This window comes from Heptranchias perlo, chromosome 24, assembly GCF_035084215.1.
Source record: "Heptranchias perlo isolate sHepPer1 chromosome 24, sHepPer1.hap1, whole genome shotgun sequence".
NCBI lineage: Eukaryota > Metazoa > Chordata > Chondrichthyes > Hexanchiformes > Hexanchidae > Heptranchias > Heptranchias perlo.
In genome coordinates, this window is record NC_090348.1 from 29,866,832 (window position 1) to 29,892,136 (window position 25,305).

General features: G+C 40.2%; 2 protein-coding genes across 5 annotated transcripts in view; one reads left to right on the plus strand and one right to left on the minus strand.

The window, feature by feature from the left end:
• Positions 1–12,535, plus strand: part of armc10 (armadillo repeat containing 10) — a 33,223-nt gene extending 20,688 nt beyond the window's left edge. Inside the window, exons 4-6 of the mRNA XM_068004999.1 lie at positions 5,958–6,134; positions 7,166–7,237; positions 10,549–12,535. Of these exons, the coding sequence (XP_067861100.1) occupies positions 5,958–6,134; positions 7,166–7,237; positions 10,549–10,809 (510 nt within the window). The 3' untranslated portion in view covers positions 10,810–12,535. The remainder of the gene's footprint in view (positions 1–5,957; positions 6,135–7,165; positions 7,238–10,548) is intronic.
• A 2,034-nt stretch (positions 12,536–14,569) lies between these two features.
• The window catches only part of napepld (N-acyl phosphatidylethanolamine phospholipase D), a 41,556-nt gene continuing 30,820 nt past the window's right edge, over positions 14,570–25,305 (minus strand). For all 4 annotated transcript variants that reach the window (XM_068004995.1, XM_068004998.1, XM_068004996.1 and 1 more), the window contains exon 5: positions 14,570–16,065. In XM_068004995.1, the coding sequence (XP_067861096.1) occupies positions 15,940–16,065 (126 nt within the window). In that variant the 3' untranslated portion in view covers positions 14,570–15,939. The remainder of the gene's footprint in view (positions 16,066–25,305) is intronic.

A 25,305-nucleotide genomic window follows, 5' to 3' on the forward strand; every position in this document is an offset into this window, starting at 1 on the left:
AGACCAGCTTCTACAGCTGTGTAATCTTCCGTTCTAACCCTCCATAAGTTTTTCCAACCCATTTGAAACTTTTAGTTTGAGTCTTACAAAAAAGTTCTTTATACACTTATTTTCAATATAAACAACATGCATTTATACAGCACCTTTAACATAGAAAAATATGATGTTGGAAACTCAGCTTTGGGTCGAAAAGGATGCTGAGATTGTGAACAGTCTAGTTCAGGCTGATACTGTGGTTGGGAGGGGGGATGGAATAAGTGGTGAGGGTGCAGAGTTTATGGCAGAGGCCGAAGGTGATCTAAGTGACGTCTATGAGCTCCTCGCACGTTGTTAGGAACGAGAGTGGAAGGGTCATGGGAGAGGAGTTTAAGGAGACTGTTCATAGTGGAGAAAAGAAATTGGGAGTTATCTTTGCTGTCCAGGATGATCCTGGCCTAGTTCAGTAGGGGAGAGTGTGGTCCAATAGAGCTTGATGTGATCCAGCCAGATCTGGTGATGGATGACTAAACCAGTTGTGCACTGATATACTCGTCTGCACCCTTGAACTTGAGGGAGTGAAGATGAGTGCTATGCCAGGGGGCTTGACCTGGATGGGAAAGAGTAAAGGTTCTGCTGGGGATTAGGGCTCCAGAGAGATCGAGGGTGCAGTTAAACAGATCAGTGGCTGCAGAAGTATTGTGGTGAATGACGGGCCAAAGGATAATCAGTTAGCAGCTTGAAAGTGCAATTGTAAGTGAAACTAAAGCACTCCACATAGCAAGGCCCACAAACCCAACAGAAGTTGTCCTTTTTTTTAAAGTGAGTCTCCCTCTGCGGGTTCAGTGGGTAAAGGTACAGATCCCTGGTCTGACCTGATTCCCTGATGGTTTACAGGGTAAAGGCACCTCAGTTGGTGTTTGTTCATTGTTGTGTTTTCTCTCTCTTTTACATACACACTGTTCCACCTATTTCAGTGTCTGTCCAATCAAGATGACTCATTTTATCACAAAGAATCATTTTAGGTGTCATTCACCTTAAACAGACATGTCAAGCAAGCACTTATAATGAGCAAATTTTAATCTTTCGACAAAAACCAGACTTGCTCGTTAGCTATTAAATTCTTTTAACTTTCCTGGTCTTGAACCAGATAAAATTGCCTTTTCTTTGGGTCGCTCCCAGGTACTGCTTATCTCAACTAGACAGCGTAACCCATGCATTAGCTCTAGGCTTGTAATCTTGACAACCCAGGACTATCAACTCCAATCATTAATTGGAGCCAGCTGCTAGTTGTGCCTTTTGTTCTAAAAGTGCTTGTATGAACTTTACAAAATGCTTAGCATTAACTGTTTTTTCCCCAGAGATCATTAGAGTGGTTTAAAACATAACTTTTAAGGCCTTTTCTCCTATACAATGTACACACATGTTCAATTTCAGCACTGGCTTTGGATTGGAATCAGGAGTGGGAATCTTGGCTAAAGTGTAAGGGTGGCCAACTTTTCAAATCTCAAGAGCAAGAAAAAGAAATTGCATCTTACAAAGAGCTACTTACCGCTGATTCTACGGAAGTTGTTGGGTCATTTGAGTTCAGCAGTGCCATTGTCGTTAATGTGAGAACTGTAGGTTTGCAGCCAGTGTCACTCTTATCAAGTTAGAAGAATTTTAAATGTCCCAGCCTGTAGCAGTTTCTCAGGGAGAAACCGTTACAGGCTCCAGAGAGATTTTCAGGCTAGCTTTAAGTTTTGCTGTCTGCTGTTTTCTTATTTGAGCTACCCATAATTCATGTCATCAAGGTACACTAGCGGGGAGGGATATTCTACTTAAGAATCTCCATGCCAGCAGAAAAACTGATGTTTTCAAAGAAAAGGTTTTATTTAAACACCCCTGTGGCATAGCCTAGGCCCCCACCTAGAACTCACACCTCACACACGCAAATGTTTTTTTTTGCTGTTTTCAGTCTACCCCTTCCTTTGCCTCTCTGTTCAGTTCTGCATTTAATTAGTGTTCAAATTATAATAATGTCCTTTCCCTACACTATACTTGTCATGGAATTATTTTTATTATGGTATATGTCTGACTCACTTAGTTCTGCATTGATGGACTACTCTTGGTTGCACCCCACTCAGTGCTCCTTGCTGGATGGCATTTCCTGTTCCCTGCTGTTCCTCTGGCAATGCTGCTGTTTCTAGCTGTTACTCCTCAGTGGTTGCCCAGCCAGCAGTGGGTTGTAATCGCAGTGTTTCAGTGAATCAGAGAGGGAGCTGCACTATTGCCAGTTTGAATAGAAGACCTCCATGTGCCTCAAGTCGGCCACTCCTGTAATGTGTGTGTGTGCTTTTTAATCCCTAGCCTGGATGCACTGAAGCCAATATTGTAATGCCCCATAGCTACTTCAGTTGAAACTTGTGAACTCAGCACAGACCGGTATTGAATCAGGAACCCGCCTGGCCTATGTGGCTTAGTACCACATCATGGGGTGCATTTACCTAGGCTGTATTATCTTTTATGGTGCTTGAAGCTCACAGATAACACAGGGAGACTAGAAAAACCCTACTTAAAATCAGCTCTGCACCACCACAGGGTCAAATCAACCCCCTCAGCACTCCAATTTGGGAAGGGTGGACTGCTCAGAGTCTGGAAGGAGGATGTTTTTCAAAACATAATACTATGAAAGTGAGTAACAAGTCAATTTCAGATGGACCATATTTAGGATTTATTATAATAATACAATTGTAGTGTTTCCATACTTTTCTGTGTTGGATTTAGTTTTTGAGAATACACTGGAAGATATTAAAGGTACCTTTCTCTTACTAAACCAGTATAAACATTTCCACACATAAGAACATAAGAAATAGGAGCAGGAGTAGGCCATATGGCCCCTCAAACCTGCTCTGCCATTCAATAAGATCATGGCTGATCACCAACCTCAACTCCACTTTCCTGCCGTATCCCCATATCCCTTGATTCCCTTAGTGTCCAAAAAGAATATCGATCTCAGTCTTGAAAATACTTAACGACTGAGCATCCACAGCCCTCTGGGGTAGAGAATTCCAAAGATTCACAACCCTCTGAGTGAAGAAATTTTTCCTCATCTCTGTCCTAAGTGGCCGACCTCTTATCTTGATACAATGACCCCTAGTTCTAGACTCTCCAGCCAGGGGAAACAATCTCTCAGCAACTACCCTGTCAACCCCTCTAAGAATTTTATACATTTCAATGAGATCACCTCTCATTCTTTTAAATTCATAGGAACAGGAATAGGCCATTCAGCCCGTCGTGCTTGCTCCGCCATTTGATAAGATCATGGCTGATCTGTGATCTAACTCCATATACCTGCCTTTGGCCCATATCCCTTAATACCTTTGGTTGCCAAAAAGCTATCTATCTCAGATTTAAATTTAGCAATTGAGCTAGTATCAGTTGCCGTTTGCGGAAGAGAGTTCCAAACTTCTACCACCCTTTGTGTGTAGAAATGTTTTCTAATCTCGCTCCTGAAAGGTCTGGCTCTAATTTTTAGACTGTGACCCCTACTCCTAGAATCCCCAACCAGTGGAAATAGTTTCTCTCTATCCACCCTATCTGTTCCCCTTAATATCTTATAAACTTCGATCAGATCACCCCTTAACCTTCTAAACTCTAGACAATACAACCCCAATTTGTGTAACCTCTCCTCGTAACTTAACCCTTGAAGTCCGGGTATCATTCTAGTAAACCTACGCTGCACTCCCTCCAAGGCCAATATGTCCTTCCGAAGGTGCGGTGCCCGGAACTGCTCACAGTACTCCAGGTGCGGTCTAAGCAGGGTTTTGTATAGCTGCAGCATAACTTCTGCCCCCTTGTACTCCAGTCCTCCAGATATAAAGGCCAGCATTCCATTAGCCTTATTGATTATTTTCTGCACCTGTTCATGACACTTCAATGATCTATGTATCTGAACCCTTAAGTCCCTTTGGACATCCACTGTTTTTAACTTTTTACCATTTAGAAAGTACCCTGTTCTATCACTTTTTGATCCAAGTGGATGACCTCACATTTGTCTACATTGAATTCCAGTTGCCACAGTTTTGCCCATTCACCTAATCTATCAATATCCCTTTGTAATTTTATGTTTTCATCCACACTGCTTACAATGCCACCAATCTTTGTGTCATCGGCAAACTTAGATGTGAGACTTTCTATGCCTTCATCTAAGTCGTTAATAAATATTGAGAATAATTGAGGCCCCAAGACAGATCCCTGCGGGACTCCACTAGTCACATCCTGCCAATGTGAGTACCTACCCATTATCCCTATTCTCTGTCGCCTTTCGCTCAGCCAACTTCCTAACCAAGTCCATACTTTTCGCTCGATTCCATGGGCTTCTATCTTAGCTAACAGTCTCTTATGTGGGACTATATCAAATGCCTTCTGGAAGTTCATATAAATAACATCCATTGACATGCCCCTGTCCACTACTTTAGTCACCTCTTCAAAAAATTCAATCAGGTTTGTCAGGCACGACCTACCTTTCACAAATCCATGCTGGCTCTCTCTGATTAACTGAAAATTCTCGAGGTGTTCAGTCACCCTATCCTTAATTATAGACTCCAGCATTTTCCCCACAACAGATGTTAGGCTATAACTGGTCTATAATTCCCTGGTTTCCCTCTCACTCCTTTCTTAAAAAGCGGAGCGACATGTGCAATTTTCCAATCCGGAGGGACAGTTCCTGAATCTAGAGAACTTTGAAAGATTATAGTTAGGGCATCTGCAACGTGCTCACCTACTTCCTTTAAAACCCTGGGATGGAAACCATCTGGTCCTGGGGATTTGTCACTCTTTAGTGCTATTATTTTCTTCATTACTGTTGCTTTACTTATGTTAATTTTATCGAGTCCCTGTCCCCGATTCGATATTAGTTTTCTTGGGATTACCGGCATGCTATCCTCTTTTTCTACTGTAAATACTGACGCAAAGTAATTGTTCAACATGTCCGCCATTTCCCCATTGTCAATGACAATATTCCCACTTTCAGTTTTTAAGGGGCCAACACTGCTCCTGACCACTCTCTTTTTCCTAATATAACTATAAAAGTTCTTTGTATTGGTTTTGATATCCCTTGTAAGTTTCTTTTCATACTCTCTTTTTGTAGCTCTTACTATCTGTTTTGTGACCCTTTGTTGATCTTTGTATCTTTCCCATTCGCCAGGATCTGTGCCATTTTTTGCCTTTTTGTATGCCCTTTCCTTATGTCTTATACTGTCCCTTACCTCTTTAGTTGTCCATGGCTGTTTTTTTTGGCAAGTAGAGTTCTTGCCCCTCAGGGGTATAAACCGGTTCTGTATTTCGTTAAATGTTTCTTTAAACATTTCCCACTGATCATCAGTCGTTTTATCCATTAACAGATTTGCCCAGTTTACTGTGGACAGTATCTGTCTCATGCCATTGAAGTCGACCTTACCCAAATCTAGAATCTTAGCAGCTGATTCACTTTTTTCCCTTTTAAACACTACATTGAACTCGATCATGTTCCAGAGAGTATAGGCCCATTCTACTTAATCTCTCCTCATAGGACAACCCTTTCATCCCAGGAACCAATTTATTGAACTTTCGTTGCACCCCCTCTAAGGCAAGTATATCCTTCCTCAGGTAAGGAGACCAAAACTGTACACAAGTCACCCTGTGGTGTCTGTCAGCGAGGCTGCATATTAAATATGCTTAAATAAAGGGAATTTTGTACTGTATAAATGTATTATTTTGAGAAATGAAGTATTGAACATGCTGCATTCAACATTGACCATATGTTGCTCAGTTAATGAACTTAACGAGGGTAGGAATTCAGAAGCTAGCTCTCCCTACTTGTGTGGATTAAAGAAAGCACTTGATCTAGTGACTATTGTACAAAGATGCGCATTTTTAATGTTTTCATCTTTTCACATGCGAATGAAATGTGTAAATAATGGTTTTCTTAATGTATTCTAAAAAATCTATGTTTATTATAGATTTGGATCCCTCAAATATTGGAGATCCTAGAGGCCTCCATGTTAAACTCTGAGTTGCAAGTAGCTGGCTTTCGAGTGCTGACTAACCTATCTGTTACCAATAATTATCATCACATGATGACCAACTCCATTCCTCACTTTCTTAAGCTCCTGGTAGAAGGAACTGAAAACGTAAAGGTATGACATGCTGACTGCAGCAATTTGGGCTTTCATAAAATATGCATGAAGCATTCTAAGAAATGACATTGTTTAATTTATATTTTGTACACTTCAGAGTGGTGTAGGAGCTTTAACAAGGTGAATGCCAGAATGTAGCATTTTTCCACTTTGGGTAAACAGGAATAACATGGCCAAATGCAGAATAAAGATACTCCTACTGGGTCTATATAACATTCCTCAATTCTTACCTTCAGAAAGACACTCTCTAGACGTCTACTACACCAGTATGAACTTATCATTTGCACACAAGCCATCCTGTGGCCTCTGTCAGCGAGGTTGCAAGTCTGATGCTTAAATAAAGGGAATTTTGTGCTGCATACATGTGCCCACTAGAAACTGGGTTGTAATTAGCCAAAATTCTTTGACAGACCTTTATATCTGGTAGGATGAAAGCCTTCTCTCTTGGGTTGAATAGGCCCTATGTCCCAAAATGAAAAGACAGTCTTCCAACTTCCAATCACTGTGGGAGAAGGACTGCATTGAATAATATTTTCCCCATGCTTCGGTTTACCATATTTTGGTTTCATTGTAAGTTGAGCTTCCCCTGATGATCAATGAGTTATCCTTGAGTAGTTCAGCCATACAGATGAGGAAGGTCCCAGGTTGAGTACCTGGTGTGTGTTGAGTTAGCTTATCTCAGCTGGGGCAGTGGTAGGGATGCAAGGATTGGGCTTAGTATCCCTGGGTTAGGAAGAGGTAAATTGGTCAGGGTTCCAGTTCTGATAGCTTTCCAACAACCCCTGCTAGAAGTTTGAAGTTGTGTGAGGACAGGATTCAGCTTGTTTGTGATGCCCCCTCAATTCAAATAGCCAGCTCACACGTGAATAACGGAAAGGTACCAGAGGGTGACTGGTGCCTGCTGAACTGTACCCCAGTCTTCAGGAGAGATGATGGGCAGGGGATCAAGTGAAGTGAAAGTAAATGGACAGTAAGAAGTTGAGTTTCCATAAACTGCTCTTTTAATGATTTTTTATTTGTTTAAAAAACAGGTTCAGGTATTAAAAGTCCTGGTAAATTTGTCTGCAAACCCAGACTTAACTAATGACCTTCTCTGTGCTCAGGTAAGATCCAAGCTGATGCTATTAGTTGTTGATATTTTGCAGTTGAATGCGCAATTTAAATAGGACATAGTACTAATGTGACACCAGTGCTTTGTTCTGAACGATCGTCATTTATGTTGTCCAATCACACTGTTTTAGGGTGGGTGTGGTGAAGATCAGGATTTCCAGAGTTCAGCGTATATAAAGTTGAGCACATGCCCAACTGAAGTACATACTGTTTTAGGCAGACTTCCTACTGGTATGGATTTTGCGATGGTACAATTCTGATACTGATTTGCCATCCCAGATGATTTGACACTGATACCAAAGTGTAGTGGAAATGCAGCATGAGAAACTGAAAATTGTTCTTCTCTATAAGAGTGTAGGATTTAGTAGCACTGTTTCTTTTTGATTAGCCAGGTGCTTCACATATGTGGAAACCCAGTCTTCTGAGTAAGCTGTACAGTTTCTGTTTACTCAGTAGAATGCACCTTCTCTTCACTTACCGTCAGGTGCAGGTGAGTGCGAACCAAGGTGTAGGGACCTCTAAGCATACACAAGAGTAATGATGGAGATTAACTAGTTAAAACCAGCTAACTAACAAGCACAAAGTGCCAATAAACTTCCTGAAACTTGGATATAAAATGTGAGTTTATTGCCACCATTCTCCTGACACAACATATCCTCTCAAATAGTGGTTCCACTAGTTGGAATACAGAACTTTGGCATCAACTGCTTGCCTCTCTGTAACCCAATCATGGTAGGCACTGAACCCTGGATATATGAGTGTTCTCATACCTGGTCTGCCAATAAGACCTTCCAGCGGCCATCAGCCCAAGTGTCAGAATTTGTATATATGATGGATATCTGTTTTCAGCAAGGTGGAAGGACCTAAGCAGAAGAGTTTGCGATGTGCAGGGCATCGAAGTCTATTTTTATATACCAGCTGCTTAATGCAGCTGCTCGTGTAGGGGCTTTGGCAAAGAGGCATGCCTGCGGTGAGTAAGGTTGCCAACTCTGGTTGGAGATATTCCTGGAGGAAATGTTATTGCATTTACCTAATAAAGATTGGGTCCCCTGTGGTTGAGTATCTTTGCACGTGGTTTTGCACCAGCAGCTGTTGTACAAGAACTGGTAGTTGAAGGGAAACCACTGGCTCCCAGCTCTGCAGGAAATGGTGGGCCCTATGTCCTCCTTATTCCCCAGTTCCCTTCTCTCTCTCTGCCCAACCACCAGTCTCCCTCTCCCTGTAACCCCCCAGGTTAGTGTAAGCAGGACCTTCCCTACCACCACTTCCCCTTTTTAACACAAATCCACCTCGCAGCTTGGTCCTGGATCTCACACATGAGCAGATTAAAGCCCTTCCATTGCATGCCTAGGTTCTGAACTACAAGGTTTGGAGATATAACTTGCTGTCATTAAAGAAAGACTGCAGCGACAACAAAATCTTTGTCTCTTCAGCACAGTCTTGAAGAATTTTGTCCCTTATATTTAGCAAAGATCAGTGACGAAGGCGTATTTTTTCATTGATTTTGCGTGGGTGTGATGTTTTGTTTTTAAATCCCCCCCCCCCCCAAAAAACCATGGTCACTGCTGCTCTGAAATTTCTTCTCTTGTTCATTCTAAGCTTCAAATATACCGTACTTCACATTTTCCTCCTCCCAGCACCTTCACTGTGTTCAAATTAGAGTAGTATTGATTAAATAGGGAAAGACAAGAAACGTTGTAATGGGAAGAGAGAGCTTGGAGACTAGAGGTGATTGAAGGATCCACTGACGGATGCTGGACTTTTTTATCCTGTCCAGGTCTTCAAGAGAGATGTTAGAAGAGTTTCTCCAGATATTGGAATAATTTCAAGTTTGGGACACACGGGCATTAGAGAGAATTGCAAGATCTTGAGGGGAAAATAAATGTTTAGTATGAAAAAGAAAACAAAGGTTCTTGAAGGCAACTTCAGTAGTGGGAAGAGTTGTGGGAGTTCTGCTTGAGATCTGAGGAGATATGAGGCCAAGAATTTCAAATCAGCCATTAAAAGTAACCAATGTACTCATCAGTTACACATGTGAGAGATGTGAAAAAACTGTATCTTTGAAGAAATGAAAGAAACAAGATTTTCATTGCCCTAATCGAAGGCATGAAGACCAAAGTACAGTGATTAAGCCCTTGTACTTAAGAAGAATGAAGGTAGTGTGCATTGAAGGGGTGAAATCTAAAGGAAGTTTATGTGTATAGACTGAAATCGTTAGGGTTGGATGATAAATGGAGTAGTTCATTAATAAGGAGAAGGGACAGAGTAGAAGAGAGAACACAGCTTTGGGAAACCTTTGAGTTGACATAAAGATAGTCACAAGATGAACTATCTTAATGACACAATTATTTTGGGTTGACAGATTATTCCAGTTTGGGCTTGGTAATATTGGTCACATGCATACTTGTGTTCTGGCTTCCTCTGAATCTCAGAGTGATGCATTTTATCATGAAATTCAGTGTGTACGTGCATGTACAATGGTTCCCTTCAAAATTTGAGGCATGTTAAGAATGTTGCTTCAGGATGTCAGGACTTGCACAATGAAGTTAATTAACTATAGCTGTGGTTTTAGCTGCCATAACTAACAAAGACAGCTGGAACCAGAGAGGTCCTAATTTCAGGAATCTTGCAGTATATTTGCAATGGGCTTCACCCATAGAATCTTCTCCCATTTTGTATGTTAATAAAATAGGAATTCAAATGGCCACTTTATTGTTGGGACAACTTCCCAAATTATTTCTTTAAAGCAGTTTAAAAAATTCTGTTTACTTCTGTTCATTATGAGGAATGTATTTATATCCAAAATGTATGAAATAGCCCTGGTTGAGATGAATTAGATGTAGGCTGAAGCTCCCTTTAAACTGATCCAACAATGTATCCTAATCTCAGTTTCCAGAACTTACCATCATGTCACACCTGTTGTGATTGTTCTGAGTGAGACTGCCAATTATAATGGATATTCAATGCAGGAGCAAGATTCCCTGACCACAAGCGGACTAGAAAAGACTAATTGCACTGTAAAATACAAACATTCAAATAAACACTTCATAACTCTGCTTTTATAATATTTCTGGCCTGCTGTCATTTTGTACATCTTTTCTGCATTAAATGATCAATGATTGGTGTCATATATAAATTTGGTAACAATTAAATATGTTAGCATGTGTGTTTTACCGAGAGGAAATATACACAAATGTCTAATATCCAGTTTTCACCTTGATAAGAATACTCAAGTTCAATGGGACCCTTATTTTAAAATATGATTTATAAACTATGCAGTGAACTTGTTTGCACTTTGTTCCAGGCACCATCGTCGTTCCTTCTGTTGTTTGACAGCTGCGTAAACAAAGAAGTTCTTCTACGAATGCTGATGTTCGTGGCAAATCTAAGGGAAAATTTGAATCTGTTGCAGGTCTCTAGTCAGCATGAATACGAAGTGGAATCGCTCCATTCTTTACTATTTGGGAATCCAACACAGTTTTCTCATGAACTTGCAACACTCATGTCACACCAAGATAATGAAGTGAAACAACAAGTTGCTAGAATTATTACCAAACGGGCTTAGATATCTGTTTGCATTACTTACAAAGTAATTCTGTGTTTTGAAGAAGGTAAATTCTGACAAGCTAAATGTGTCAATTTGAATATAAATACTCAAGTGTTACAGTAATTTAGCAAGCCAAGTTATATTCAGTGTGGTTTTTTTTGGGTAATGCTGAGGGGGCAGAAATCTCCAACGCTGATGTAAATTGGTCTTGTGCCAATTTTGTTTTTGCTCTTACTATATTATCTGTAGAAGAGAGGACTAATGGTGTCTTAAATATAAAAAATCTTATCTGAGGCATTAGTTAAAAAAATAATGGTGTAGAGAAAGGTTAAAAATCCATTAAGTCTATATTGATTTAAAAATCATTTCAATAGTTTAAAATATATATAGTGACTGACTAGGAGTTCTGAAATTTATGAATCACTGTAAACTGATGTAATATGATTGATCATGCTGTCATTTTTTTGTCTAATTATTTAAGCTGCTACTCTGCCCTCATTCCCTTTTTGATGTGGGAGGCTACAGGTGATGATAAATTGTATTAACCTGCAAAGACATGTAAGTGATAAACATTCTCCTGTCTAGTTCCCTGAACTGGATGAAAATTTTAGCCAGGCTGTACAGGGAAGAGGTAGAGGGGGCAAACGGTACTAGTAAATACATACTTTTTGTGACAAACTGAAGATGACATTGGGATGGTGCATGCCATTGGATCCCTATAAGAACAGAGAAAAATTACATACAAATTGGGGTACAGATGTAAATTTAACAGAAGACAACTTAAAACCAGTTCTCATTGTTTAAAAAGTCAAGTATGTTAAACGATAAAAAAAGAACCAAAACCAAGCTAACTAAACACGTTAGTGAGTGGAGAGGTGCATACAGGCAAGAAAGGGGCACTTGCTGAAAGGGATTTAAAAGTAAAAGTGTTATTTGAATTTCAACATTAAGGCTGTGCTCCTGAATTCTTGCTGGGTTTTTGTTGAACTGTTAAGATTGGACGATATATAGTAGGCAAGATGAAGATTTTTCAGACAACATTACTTTGAACCCGATCTTTTTAGATCTGTAGCAACAATGGATATGGATTGAAGCTTAAAATCCAACTTTTGGACAAGAGAAATCCATCTGCCAATCACTTTTATGTACATGAGATATTTGAAAAAGTTGAAAAGTTAACTTAAATTTGGGAATTAAGAAGGTATCATCTGTGTGTGTTTATCCAAATAAAATTTGTAGCAAAATGCAGTTGTTGCTACTGAACTGGTTTCTTCCCAGAAAATAGTAAGTGCTGTAACTGAAAGAACCACCCTGATTATTAAGTAGAACCACCATATATTGAAGGTCATAAGTGGGTTCTCAGCAGGAACAAGGAGCTGGAATAGAACAAATATCTTTCAACCATATTGGTATTTGGGGAGGATATCTGGAGTCTAGGAAAGTAGCACCTTTGGGTGCACCAGGATGGGATGATATAATCCAGTCTGAATCAAGGGTTTTCCCGTACAATTAATTAGCCTGTCTGTCAGAGATGCAATGTATATCAACATTTTTTTTTAGTATCCTTCCTCTAGACCCAGAAGCCTGCAAGCTATTACAGAAGTAATTTTGGCATTTATGAAAATGCATAAATTTTTCAACACATCTTTGGATCAAAGCAGTGTACTGTGTATTGCAGAAACTATTGATATATTACTACTAAAATATAACAGAATTTTAAATAAAGTTTTCTGGTCAAAATATATCCTATGTATGTAATGTGCTGAGTTTGCATTGATTTATGCAAGTTTTTAAGCTGCTGTAATCAACCAGCAGACTTTGCATAATAATTGTAGATGCTAGACCTCCTCCCTGTTGAAACCAACAGTAAGACTGACTGAAGCAGGAGCTCAAAAGCTGATAATTCTTGATCATCATACATCGTTTTGTTGAGATATTGTGAGTGGATTTGAAAACACAAAACCACAGCTAAAAAATACTTAATTGTAAATTGTAGTGCAGTTATCATAAAGTCCAAATCCTTTAGCTGCTTTTTTCCCATCCACTCAATCTCATTTAAAAATCATACTAACAGTTTCAGACTAGAGAAAACCTTCAGTCCGTTTATTATATTCCCTCTCAGTCTTCTCTTTTCAAGAGAAAAAAAGACACAGAGTAGTTAATGTTTCCTCTGACGTCATTCCCTTAAGTTCTGATCAACCATGTAGCCCTTCTCTGTACCCTCTCCAATAACTACATATCCTTTTTTGAAATATGGAGACCAAAACGGCACGCAGTACTCCAGATGTGATCTCTGGGCCAAATACAGTTTCAAAATTACAGTAACTGGATTTATATTATTTCCCTTGCTATGCATCCCAAGAATCTGTTTGCTTTTTTTTAAGCAGTCTAGGAACATTGTGTTGATGGGTTTAGTGATGTGTCCACTAAAACCTCAAGATCTCTCTCCAATACCACAAGCAAATAATCCAAATCAACCTCCTCTGCCAAATCTCAACCTTACATTTCCCTGTATTAAATTGCACCTGCCATTTCTCCACCCACTAATTGAGCTTGTCAAGATCCTTTTGAATTTGTGTGCATTGATATTCATCATTTACCACTGCTCTCAATTTGGTATCGTCCCTATATACCCTAGCAACTGCGAAGACGATTTGTTCTTCTGAAAGTTTAAACTAGCTTCTAGAAATAATCGAGCTCAGCAAAAAGGCTAATACGCTTAAGTCCACTACGTGGAGATAGGCTCTCCCTCACTCATGCAACTGGTGTAGACAGAGCGTACCTACAAATACAGCTAGGAGTTCTTTATCTGCTCTACGGTGACATGATCCCATACACATTGGCTGCCTTGACCTGTTTAAATCACATTTTATAGATCAAAAAACACCATAATGTGGCTTTGGCTTTACTTGCCCAATGGGGTACGTGAGCGGAATTTTCGCATTTACTTTATAAGGTAAACGCAGTAACATTTGCAATCTGTAAACAAGTGTCACGTTATCGATCATATGATCAGACATCATGTGATGTCATGTAATCAAACCTCCAGGAATACATCCAACCAGAAGGGCACACTTTGCTTCTGTTCTCAGCTGATATACCCAGCATTAAGCAGTAAACAGATGTTAAGCAATATCAATAAGTGAACTTACTTAAACTAGCTTCATTTCAAAATTTGATGCTGAAAGTCAGTCCTGGGATGCACGCACTAATGATGTCTTTGCGCACGTTGCGTGCTTATGTCATCATGTGACTATGTGATGTCAGCAGTATGATGTGCACGCATCTTGGTAGTGAACAGAATACCTTCAGTATAGCTTTACAAACACATATGGGGTCAGACAAATAAAAAGCAACTTAGAGCTGTCCTTCTTACTTACTTTGGTCACTCCTTCTTTCGCACTTTGTCACATTATCTGGATGTCCTAAAGCAGTTCACGTCCATTCAATTACTTTTTGAAGTGTAGTTGTTATGTAGGCAAGTGTGACAGTCAATTTGTGTGTAACAAGCTCCTACAACAGCAAATGAGATGAATGCCCAGATAATGCACCAGGTTTTTGGTGGTGTTAACCTTTGATTCTCCAATGTTGATCAACTTTAGCGTAAGAACCACAGAAACCCTGGGAAAAAAGGGTTTCTGTGGTTCTTGCACTAAAGTTACAGTGACTGAGCGGGAGAACCCCAGCGGAAATCCACCCCCTTTGTGTTTATGTAAAGAAATACATTTTAATCCCAAGGAATCAGAATGGGTGACAAGCAGAGACACAGCAACAGGAAAATAGAGACTTCTTTAATTTTTGTCTGTGAGCAACATCATGGGAGATCAACTAGCGTTTTCTTTTCAATTTTTACATTTCATCACATTTTTACATATACTAAAAAGATTTCACCTCAATTTAATATTTGTAAATTCATAGGGGCAGCTCCTACTCAGTTCTAACAGTACACATACTACACCCACACAGTCCTTGTTACCTTCAAGTGTTAATCAGTTGTGAAGTAGTATGACAATAGCTACAAAATATGCAACAACATTGGACATTCAGATTTCTGTTAATGTATTTTTTTAAAATTGGAAAATGAATCCAGGGTGGATGTACTTCCACTGTGAAATTAACCTCCCTGCCCCCGAGAAAATTGATTTAAAACATTTCCAGTATCTCCTGCCTGAGAGGAGACACAAGGTATTTATAAAACAGCCAAGAATACAAATATAGAGGTTAATTAGAATATCAGACAGAGTCAGGGTTACAACAAAGCACCTTTGAATTAACCGGGTAAGAAAAACAAACACCTGGGTAACACAACTATTATCCCCTCCCTCCAGTCATGGATCTTCCCCTGACTACGTAGCGGGCTCTTATTTTCACAATGATTACCACTCATATGACTCAGGCCCACAAGACCATTTGTTCAGAAAACACACTGATAATCTACATCTTTGTGCATCTACCTGACCACCAATGCATCCACAGTGTCAGTACAATTCCTGCTTATTAAAAATGCAAATTCAAGGTCATACGCAAGCTACATTGAAATAACTGCTTATATATATTGTATTTTGTTTTATGCATTTCTCATGCTCAAAATATCCATTTATTTAAAGTGTGCAATCTTAAAACCTTTTTGGCAAACGTGCATGTGGCCAGTTGAATGCATCTACAATGGAAGACAATCACGGATCTATTTTAGGCAGCTGACACACTGCAAAACCCACATATTTAAAGCATTCAGCAACCGAATTGCATGTTTTGGTAGTTTGATAAAACAAACACTATATGGACTTTGATTAATAAACACAAAACCAAAAACATTATGTACAACAGTTTTAATTATGTAAGCCAAACCCAGCATATGCTTACTTTGGGAAGTAAACAGTTTTCTGATATACCCAAAGCTTCAACCATAAGTTTTGGGGGGGGGGGGAAGGGGGGAGGAAGGGAAATTTACTTTGTAAAGCAAGCATACGTGACGCTTGTTTTTAGAACATGTGCAGTAGGATTAAAGAACTGTGACAATTCATAAACTAATGGCACTTCAATGAAAGTTCAGCCCAAAATTAAAAACAATAATTGACAGAAAGGCGAGCCAAGTTCTACTTGCTCCGTGTGGGATAGCCACACTTAGTTTATAATCAGTTTGCATTTTCATTGAAAACTTTCGTTCTCACTCAAATTCTTCGATTCTCCATGCTTCAAAACAAAGAAGTCCTCCGGTTTCAATCCATATCGTTCTCGAGCTTCCTCAAGTTTTCTTTGAGGTTCCAAGTAGTACTGGAATTAAAACAATTCTTTAATAATTCATATTATACCATTAAAGTGATGTCAAGAAGGAAGACATATAATTATACAAAGGAAATTAATGCCAATAAACATTTTATCACTTCAGTATGATCAACAAACTGCCACCTTTTAAAGATACACACTTAATTTTTCACAATTTTATTTTCTCTCCTCTGGCAGTTCATGTTTAAGATCCACTCCACTCCCCACTTGAGAAGTCAAGAAGGCATTTTCCAATTGTATTCTTGAGACAAACGACAGGTGGTACAGAAAACAACCTGGAGTAATTGAATTGCTGATTTTTCTCTCCAAGGGGAAGCACCAGCTTTCACAGTTCATCTACCTTGATGCCAATATTGGCAATTGGTCATTATGGGAAATTATTAATGCCGACCGTGTTCCACCACTTTCTGGCACAATATGTTGGAACACCAATCTGGTGTATCATCATCTGGCCCTACAAGACACTTCAGAACTGTGAACGAAACCATAAAATTCTGTATTACATTTTACAAGGGTTTTCTGGAGATATTAATTCTAACTACCAGGCTGTAATCCAAAACTATTACACTGTGAAGCACAAACATTCCACCAAAAGCAAATAATCCTGTTTTCAATATAGAAAATGTGTCACAACTTTAATAATTAATAGATTTGCTGCTCTGACACAAACTTCCAGCAGTCTAGAGATCAGCAATTTAAAAAGTTGCTCTCAAAATTTGTTAACCCTTTGAGTTACTCTGTGTAGATTTCAAATTAAAATCGAGAGAGAAAAAAAACAAAAGTATAAATCATCTCTTAATTATTACAAAGAAAAATGTAAAAATTGTTGGTTGGGCAAAGAACACTTCTGGTGCAGCCCTCCTCTTTCTCCAAAAACTCACACATTGGGAGATTCCCTTTGGGAATCTCATTGGTGACACTAATGCAACTATTGGGGAAAAAAAATAGCAGAAAAATTGCCAAAAAGTTTCATGAAAACCTCAGTAGTAACACAAAAACAGAAAACTGGCAGGGAAATGGCCACAGAACTTCCCACTGAATCTTCTTACAATTCCCTTAAAATGAACTTCCATATACAGCTGACCTCTTAGCAACCCTGGATACTCATTATATAAAGGGATGAATTACATTTAGCGTCCTGCATGCATGAATAGCATGCAGGTCAAAATTAGGTCACTCCCTCTCAGTTTCTCCCCATATATTCGGCAAGTGGAAATATGTGCATTGCACACAGTAGGCAGAGATCTGGCATTGTGGATCTCTACCTGTGTATATCAGTTTATAGGGCATAATAAGGCAAAATGTGACACCAGTAACTGAAGACAGAAATGGTACAAATAGCACTCAATTTATTTTAGGCCATGTTAATCTCCTGTGAAGATATGAACCTTCTTTATGTTCCCCTGCCCCCATGTTTTTTTCCTTGGCTGGCCCCTCTGAGTCACACACCTCCTGGATCTGAGACATCTGGGTGGACAACCTGGTTCCAGGACACTGTCAATACAAATATTAGTCAGTACTCAGGACGTAGGTGGGAGTGGTTCCATGGAGATGCCCCTCCAATTTTTACTCACCCTTACTGGGAGATCCATAGACTTCACTCAGTGTCTTCCAGCAGCAATGCAATTGAGATTTTTAAAAATGAAGAAAATCAAGCTTTATCCCCTTAGACTATGTGAGAGCTCAGAGATACTCTGCCACCATGTCGACTACATTTGTGGATTACGAAATAATTCAGTAGGGTTTATTTTCTCTCTAAAACACCAACAAGTCTCTGTTCTAACTGAAATCTAATGGCAATAATCAGTTCCAGTACATGCCTATAATCAGGGTGTCTTTTTTTATAGAAAAACAGCAATGCTGATCATTCTTTGCTTCAAGCCAAAATAATCACTCCTGGATATATGCACATCTAATTCATTATTGTCTAATTACAACATACTCAACATGAAGGAAAATACAGGTCTCCACAAGACTATTTTAAGGTATGAACCAGAGATTTCTTGAAAGTGCTATTTATGAAGTGGTAATTACCATAAATTAGGTCCTGGGCCAAACTTCATAACATGCACATGCTATATTTTTTTAAAAATGCATAGTTTGCCTATGTGCTCAAATACTGCAATACATCCTCTATACAACTTCCTTATGGAGCCATATTAAAAATGTATTATAACACATTATGTGTTATAGAGCTGTGGAATTCTTGCAGTTCTCAGAAAGTTAATATATAAGCCCCTCCTTCCTCCAGCACACTATTGCACTCTGATATAACAGAATGGCCCAGATTTTGCTGGAGCAGGACATCTCACGGCATACCCAGTTAGACTTTTCTCCCTCACCCTTCAGCTCCAAATTTTTTTTGCCCTGTAAGTTGTTGGAAGTGCGAACTGATAATGGTGCGGCGAGGGCAACGGGTATCTGGGACCTTAGTCAACAACGGGACCAACAGTCTATCTCCTTAATCAATGAGCTTTAAGGATTGAGAAAGAAACAGGAACAATGGAAAAGGAAATAGGGTGAAGCGAGGGAAAGAAAGATTGGATTAAGAGAAAAAAGAAACAGAAAGGAAAAGTAAGAAAAAAAATGTAAAATTAAAAAAACCTTTAACAACAATTTACTACCTGACGGAATGAGACTCCACAGTTTAAACTGTTCCCTTTATGGGCCGGAGAGGTTGAGTGGCATTGCAGGAACATAAATCTCCTCATTATAAAAGGTACTTACGGTGTTAAGTAGCAGCCCTAACACAGTAGCAAGTTTAATTGGCAATTAACGCGCAAATGCAGCTGCTTCATGAAACTCACAGGGAGGTTGAGGGCGAGCTGTCGTTTTCACGAGGCTAATGGTGGAGCGGTGCAAATCATCCAGTAACTTATGGCGAATCGCAATTCACAAGATATCTCTTCCTCGCCACGTTGTAGGATGATTTACACATTAATAACGCGACGCCATTAAACTTGCCATTATTTTGGCAGCAAATCCTGGCTCAATGTCTCATTCAGCCTGTAATGCTCAACATTAAACCTTGGCCTGGCAACCATCTGGCGTAACAATACATTTCCAATGTTATCCTAAGGAGGGATTACAAGATACATAGATGAGAACCCTTCTTTTGGAAATCACAAAACCAAAAATAACTGTGGTCCATTCACAAGAATGAAGTACTCTCGTTGGGTGATCACCCTTACGTTTTTTCCAATTAGATATAAACTAGGCTATCACTCAGACTGTCAGTTAACAATCAACCTCTCACTCTACTGTTTATCATTTAACATTTGCATGCAGATTGTAAGAGCTGGGAACTTAGGTTCCAAAAACAAAATACAACGTTGGAAAGAAACACTGAACTATTTTGTTACTTATAACCATTTTGTTACATATTTTTGGCTGAGTTTGATTATGTTCAGAAATGCATCAAATCTTATGTTCTAACAATTTTCTCTGCCCGTTTTCTCCATTTCTCTCCTGATGGCATGAACCCTTGGGGTATATTTCCATAAGCACTGGTTACCTTCCTGCATTGCACCTAAATCACCATTATTCACATTGAGCCTTGACAGTGAGGGTTGAAAGGCTATTTGACCATGGGAGACACCACAGCTGAGCCCGATCCTGTCTTGACATTCACACACGTACCAGACACTTCCACCAGGGGGTCACTGAATAGTGATCAGGAACAAGGTCCTGGCTGACTTTCCCTTCTCCCGTTAACAGGCACTGAGGCCAACTGTTGCACCCCTAGGTCTATATGGCTCATCTGATCATTGGATAAATTCACCGAGCCAGCATCACTACTATAAGTTTCTCACGTTAGGAGAGATTGACTGTCCCATCAGCTTTCCTTTAATATTTAAAAATGTCACCAGCATTGGGACATCAGTGAGCGGAGCTCTAGATTTACATTTAATTTCTGCTTTCCCCTGGTGGAGAGTGGTGTGCGTGGGGCAGTAAAATTTGATACTGACTGTAGGAACTGCTCTCAAAGCAGGCACCCAGTGCCAAAGCTTGTACAAAAAAACCTCTGTGTTATAACCATTCTATGATTCTATATGCTCTTAATGCTAAAGGGATCAAGGGATATGGGGAAAAAGCGAGAACGGGGTACTGAGTTAGACGATCAGCCATGATCATTTCGAATGGCCTACTTTTGCTCCTATTTTCTATGTTTCTATGTTTCTATATAACCACAGCGTAAGAACAGTAAAGCATTTCAGCAACAAAACAAATTTGATTTAGTTTTGCTTATTCAAATAAGGTTAGTACACTGCACTTTCACCTTGAGAACCTGGGTTTAAATCCAGTCCACATTGCTGGGTTGAAAAACTTCCTCTCTCTGCTGGCTGTAAGAGGCCCATCTGAAATGAGCTTTCGCAATCAGCGTGAGCCCACAGCATAAAGCTGCCTACATTTCAGCACAAATTGACAATGTCATTCAGAAAGGCTGTAAGGATGATTAATGTAGAAATAGAAAAAAACCCACACTGTCCAATGCGTTCCACTCTCTCGGGATTTATAAAGAATGGGTTTATTATTATGTTGTACATAACACAAAGGGGAAATGTTCCCTTATTGTTGGGGCAGAGTAGCAGCAGCTTTATTCTTACATCCAGCTGCGCTACACCAGACCTTGCAGTGCCTGAGGCTGACGTAACTGACATCTTCACTCGCCCTAAGGAGTATAAAAATTCCTGTTTTAGTGTGCTATTGAATACTGGAAATTGTTAGAAAATCCATTTGAACAAAATTGCATAAAGAAGTCACCCCATAAGAGGTTAGACAGGTTTCAACAGGTTTGCTATACTAGTTTTATTATTTTTTCACACATTCATGTGCAATTTTGTTTAGGTTGTAGTTGTCACCCAGAAATGTTACAGAAATCTGTTTTTTCAATCAGGCACTGGTTATTATAACTCACATGGTACGAGCTCACGCTGTAGCTTACATTCTTATTCACAGTTTTAATACACAAACTCAAACATTATTAGCAAATTGAAGTCCTTCCTGTTGTTGAAATATGATGAAATCTCAATATAATAAACTCCATTATTACAAACCTCTCATTACAGTAAGTTTCCCACTGGAAGTGCCACCAAAGGAGGAAGAAACACTCAAACCTCAACAGACTGGCTCTCAATGCTTTGAACCAGATGCTAGAGTGGCCTAGGAAATATGAAAGACAGTCCAGGAGATAAGGAAAGGAGACGTACTTTACTATTTTCCCTCTCATGTTTGGGAAAGCACAGAGTCTCAGCTCAGTGGCTCTCTATACCAACAGAGGTGAGGGGGGAGGGAACCTCTTCACTCCATGGTGCAGTGTGCAGGTGTTCTAGCATAGGGTGCCATCGCACTGCATACCACAAAATTACAGTTTTTCAGTCAGTTATTCAGCTGTATGTAAGTTTCCATTTCATTCAGAGTCATTAGTTACAATAGCTTAAAATGGAGTACAGAGATCTTTATCGGGATTGTCCAAGTTGCAGCCCGTAGGCCACATTTGGCTCAGAGACCATGCATATTTTAGAGGGTACGCCAGAGATCTTCACGTGGTGAATCTCCAGCCACAAGTGTACAGGAGCTAGGGCATAGGCATAGGACGCCACAGGTGCCAGCATACTAGTGTGCCACAGGTGCTGCAGTATGCAGCCAGGCCCTCAAGGCTTAGAGCTGCTCGCGGTCACCACGGTCATCTGAAATGTCTTCAATGACAGCTCAGCAGCCTTCCACCTCCCAAGCAACAGCCACTGGGGATACACTTTGTAGCAACACTAGGATGGGTAAACAAGCACAGAAGACGGGCACTAAGGGTAAGGGGTTGCACAAGGGAGATTCTTAATTATTTCTGTTAAATATTATACCGCAGATGGAATTAAGTTGTATATTTTTTTTCAATCTTGATTTGGTGTTGATATTAATATCTGAAATGAAGTGAGAGCAAGCCCCATAAGGCTGTTCTGAAGGAAGGCAATTGAATGGTGGCAGTAAGGACGATGATGATTAGGATTGCGGGACTGTTGGTATATGAGGGATAGGAAGGATGGTTCACGTGAAGCACTCTTGGATGAGGTGCTCTCCAAGAGCTCTGGCAGCTTGGGGCGCTGGTTGTCGATGCTGCTCATGCTCTTCCTCCTCTTCGTGCTGCTCTTCCTCCTCCACCTTCTGAAAATCTTGCTGCCCAGGTGGTGGTACGGGCTGGTCCCCCATTATGGCAAAGTTACGCGGCATGCAAAAGATGACTGCAAATCTGGATACACGGTTAGGGCTGTATTGCAAAGCTCCTCCCGAATGGTCTGGGCAATGGAAGCGTTGCTTGAGCACACTGACTGTCTGCTTGATGACATTTTTGGTGGTAGCATTGTAGGGCACCAATGCAGCTAAGCACAAGTTCCTGACAGAAGTCATGAGCTATGTCTGAAGGAGATAGCCCTTGCCACCCAGTAGCCACTCTGTGATCTGATGCCTGGTTGGAATAAAAGCAGCACAGAGGACTGGCGCAGGATGAATGAATCATGACTACTGCCAAGAAAATGGGCACAGACCTGCATGATGCACTGCCTGTGGTCACAAACAAGCTAGATGTTGAGGAAGTGGAATTCCTTTCTATTGAGAAAGATGCCACGATGATGATGGGGAGCAAGCAGTCTACGGCGCCTTTCACCCTGGGAAAGCCTGCAATGTGGGTGAAGCCTGATTCTCTCTCATCCTGCTTTGCTCTGACCATTGGGAAAGAGATGTAGCTGTTCCTCCTGGCGCAGAGAACCTCGGAGGCCTCCCTGACATAACAGTGAACAGCAAACTGGGAAATGTTACTGATGTCACCTGCTGCAGCCTGGAAGGAGCCTGTTGCATAAAAGTTAAGCACCACGGTGACCTTGATAGCCACAGGCAGTGCTGTCTGTGTCCTGGTTCCAGGCTCGAGTTGTGGCTGCAGAAGGTGGCATGGCTTGGCGATCACCTCCTTGGTGAAGTGAAGGCGCCTCAGACATTGCTCCTCAGTGAAGTTAAGGTATGAGATGTGTCCCTGAAGACCCGCTGTGGGTATGGTCTCCTGCGCAGTGCCCTCCTCCACCCATTTCTCCCAGGTGCTCCTGTTCTCTCCTGTCTTCTTGGCTGCTCCCCCTCGTCCTCCAGCCGCAAAGGCAGATCTACCAGACCACCATGACTGCAGTGAATCTGTTTTGAAGGCAAAACCTTCTTAGCAGAAGTCAGAATTCAGGTGTAGAAGTCAGAAAATAGGCCAAAAAAGCCCAAAAGTTAACTAGCAGCCTAAAAGGACAAACCGACAATTAAACTGCATGTAGTGGATCAGCCTTTTAAATGGTGCTGCAGAAGGGTCCTTGCTGCCTGTTAGCACCATGGGTTGCTGAGTAAGTTTCTCACATGGTGAATCAGGCGCTGGGGCAGACCAATTTCACAGAAGGGTCCTACAACAAGTGTAGGATCCTTATTTAAATATATTAACAAGCGTTTTAAATACTTCCGGCACGTGCCCCGGACCTCTACGGAGGAGCCCAATCCAATATAGCAGGTGCCACACATCTGGCACAGAACGAGCGCACGCCGCCCACCATATTAGTCACTTAGACCCCCGTTTTACACTTGTAAAACAGGCGTGACATCAACGAATTTTTAGGCCAGTCCAGACAATGTAGGGAGTGGTTAATTTGTGGGGCTGTGAGGGTATGGTGCTGTAGAAAAATATGCAACTCTGAAACTAAGTATGTTTTGTCAAGAAAAAGGTTCAATTGTGAAAGAATAAACAGGGAAGTGCATAGGAATCAGAAGAAATGAGGGAATCTATAATAGATACATTAAAAAATAAGAATCACGTTTTACTGTATAAGCTTGCATCGTGTGCAACATACAATTGCAGTGAAATGAATTTGCAACAACAGTTGCTTAGTAATACTGTGCAGAAATGGTATTTCTATGGAAATGGAATTTTTCTGGAGCAGATAAGGAAATAGTACTTTTAAAAATTATTGTTATGTAGGTACAGTGTACTATTTAAAACTGTCCATAACTCAATTTGTTAAATAGTCTTAATTTTATGGTAATTAGAGCTATAATAATGCTATGCAGTGTAATAAAACATTACTATTACTACACTGCCTGCCCCACCTTCAGGAACAATGATGGCTTTGTAAGAAGTTTGAAGGCTTGTGCTCTTTGTGAGCAATACAATTTCACTTATTTTGTTCCCAGATTTAGGCTTCAGGATTGTTCCTGAAGAATAATAGGTTCCTTTATTGACCAATAACGTGCAGCTAATTCTTTGTTACCCTTGAATTGAATAACTTTTTCTTGATGTTAGAGTTTAATTCCGGCTTCTCTGTGTCAAACAGCAGCTGCTCGATTCAGGAATCAACTAATTACAACTACAAAAACATGTCTACAGCAAGACCCTTTAAGGCAAATTTGGCTCACAGACGGGAGTGGTTCATGCCCGTGTGCAAGACTAGAGCTCAGACAGTTTAGCACATGCTTTGAAACAATCACATTCCATGCACAAAAATTCCACTGAGAGGAATTCTTTTATTGCCTTTGCTAAAGATCAGTTTTCAGGATTAAATAAAATCCCCATTCACAAGGAAAAAAATCATTCAATATACTGTCTATTATAATTGCCGGTGGAAAGTAATTTTTATTGTTCTCAGTTTGTTTTTTCAAGGTAATTCTCCCACTTCCTCAATCTGCCCAGGTTAATATTTCTGTTGCTATAAGAGGCCTACTAACTTGATTCCTGACCTCTTTACCAATGCCTCCCTTGGACCATTGTTTGGAGGGGTGCATTACAAGCCATCCCAGATCACCCTGAGCATTGTGTGTGTTGGTGGTGAAGGGAGACTGTAGAATCCACATTCTCTCGCTCTTTGGCACTAAACGTCAATGTTCCAACACTCAGCACTGCCTATAAATCAGTGACTATCGTACTGAAAAATATTTGATTTGAGCAGTAAAATAGGTTTGAAAAAAAATGTTATTTTTTGGCACAACATCACTGACCAACTTTCTATGAAGAAAATAGAGGGGAGGAAGGGAAAAATGATCTTTGGCTCAGAATCTCCCTTTGCATTCCACATTTTTACACCAACTGCTGCCTCAACCCTTTGTTCCAGCTGTACATCCAGTTTTATACAGCAACTCTAATAGTATTAACACAACCTGTGTGGCCAAGAACAGCAATACATACTTGTTACTGCACGAATGTAGAATGCAATATTTAGT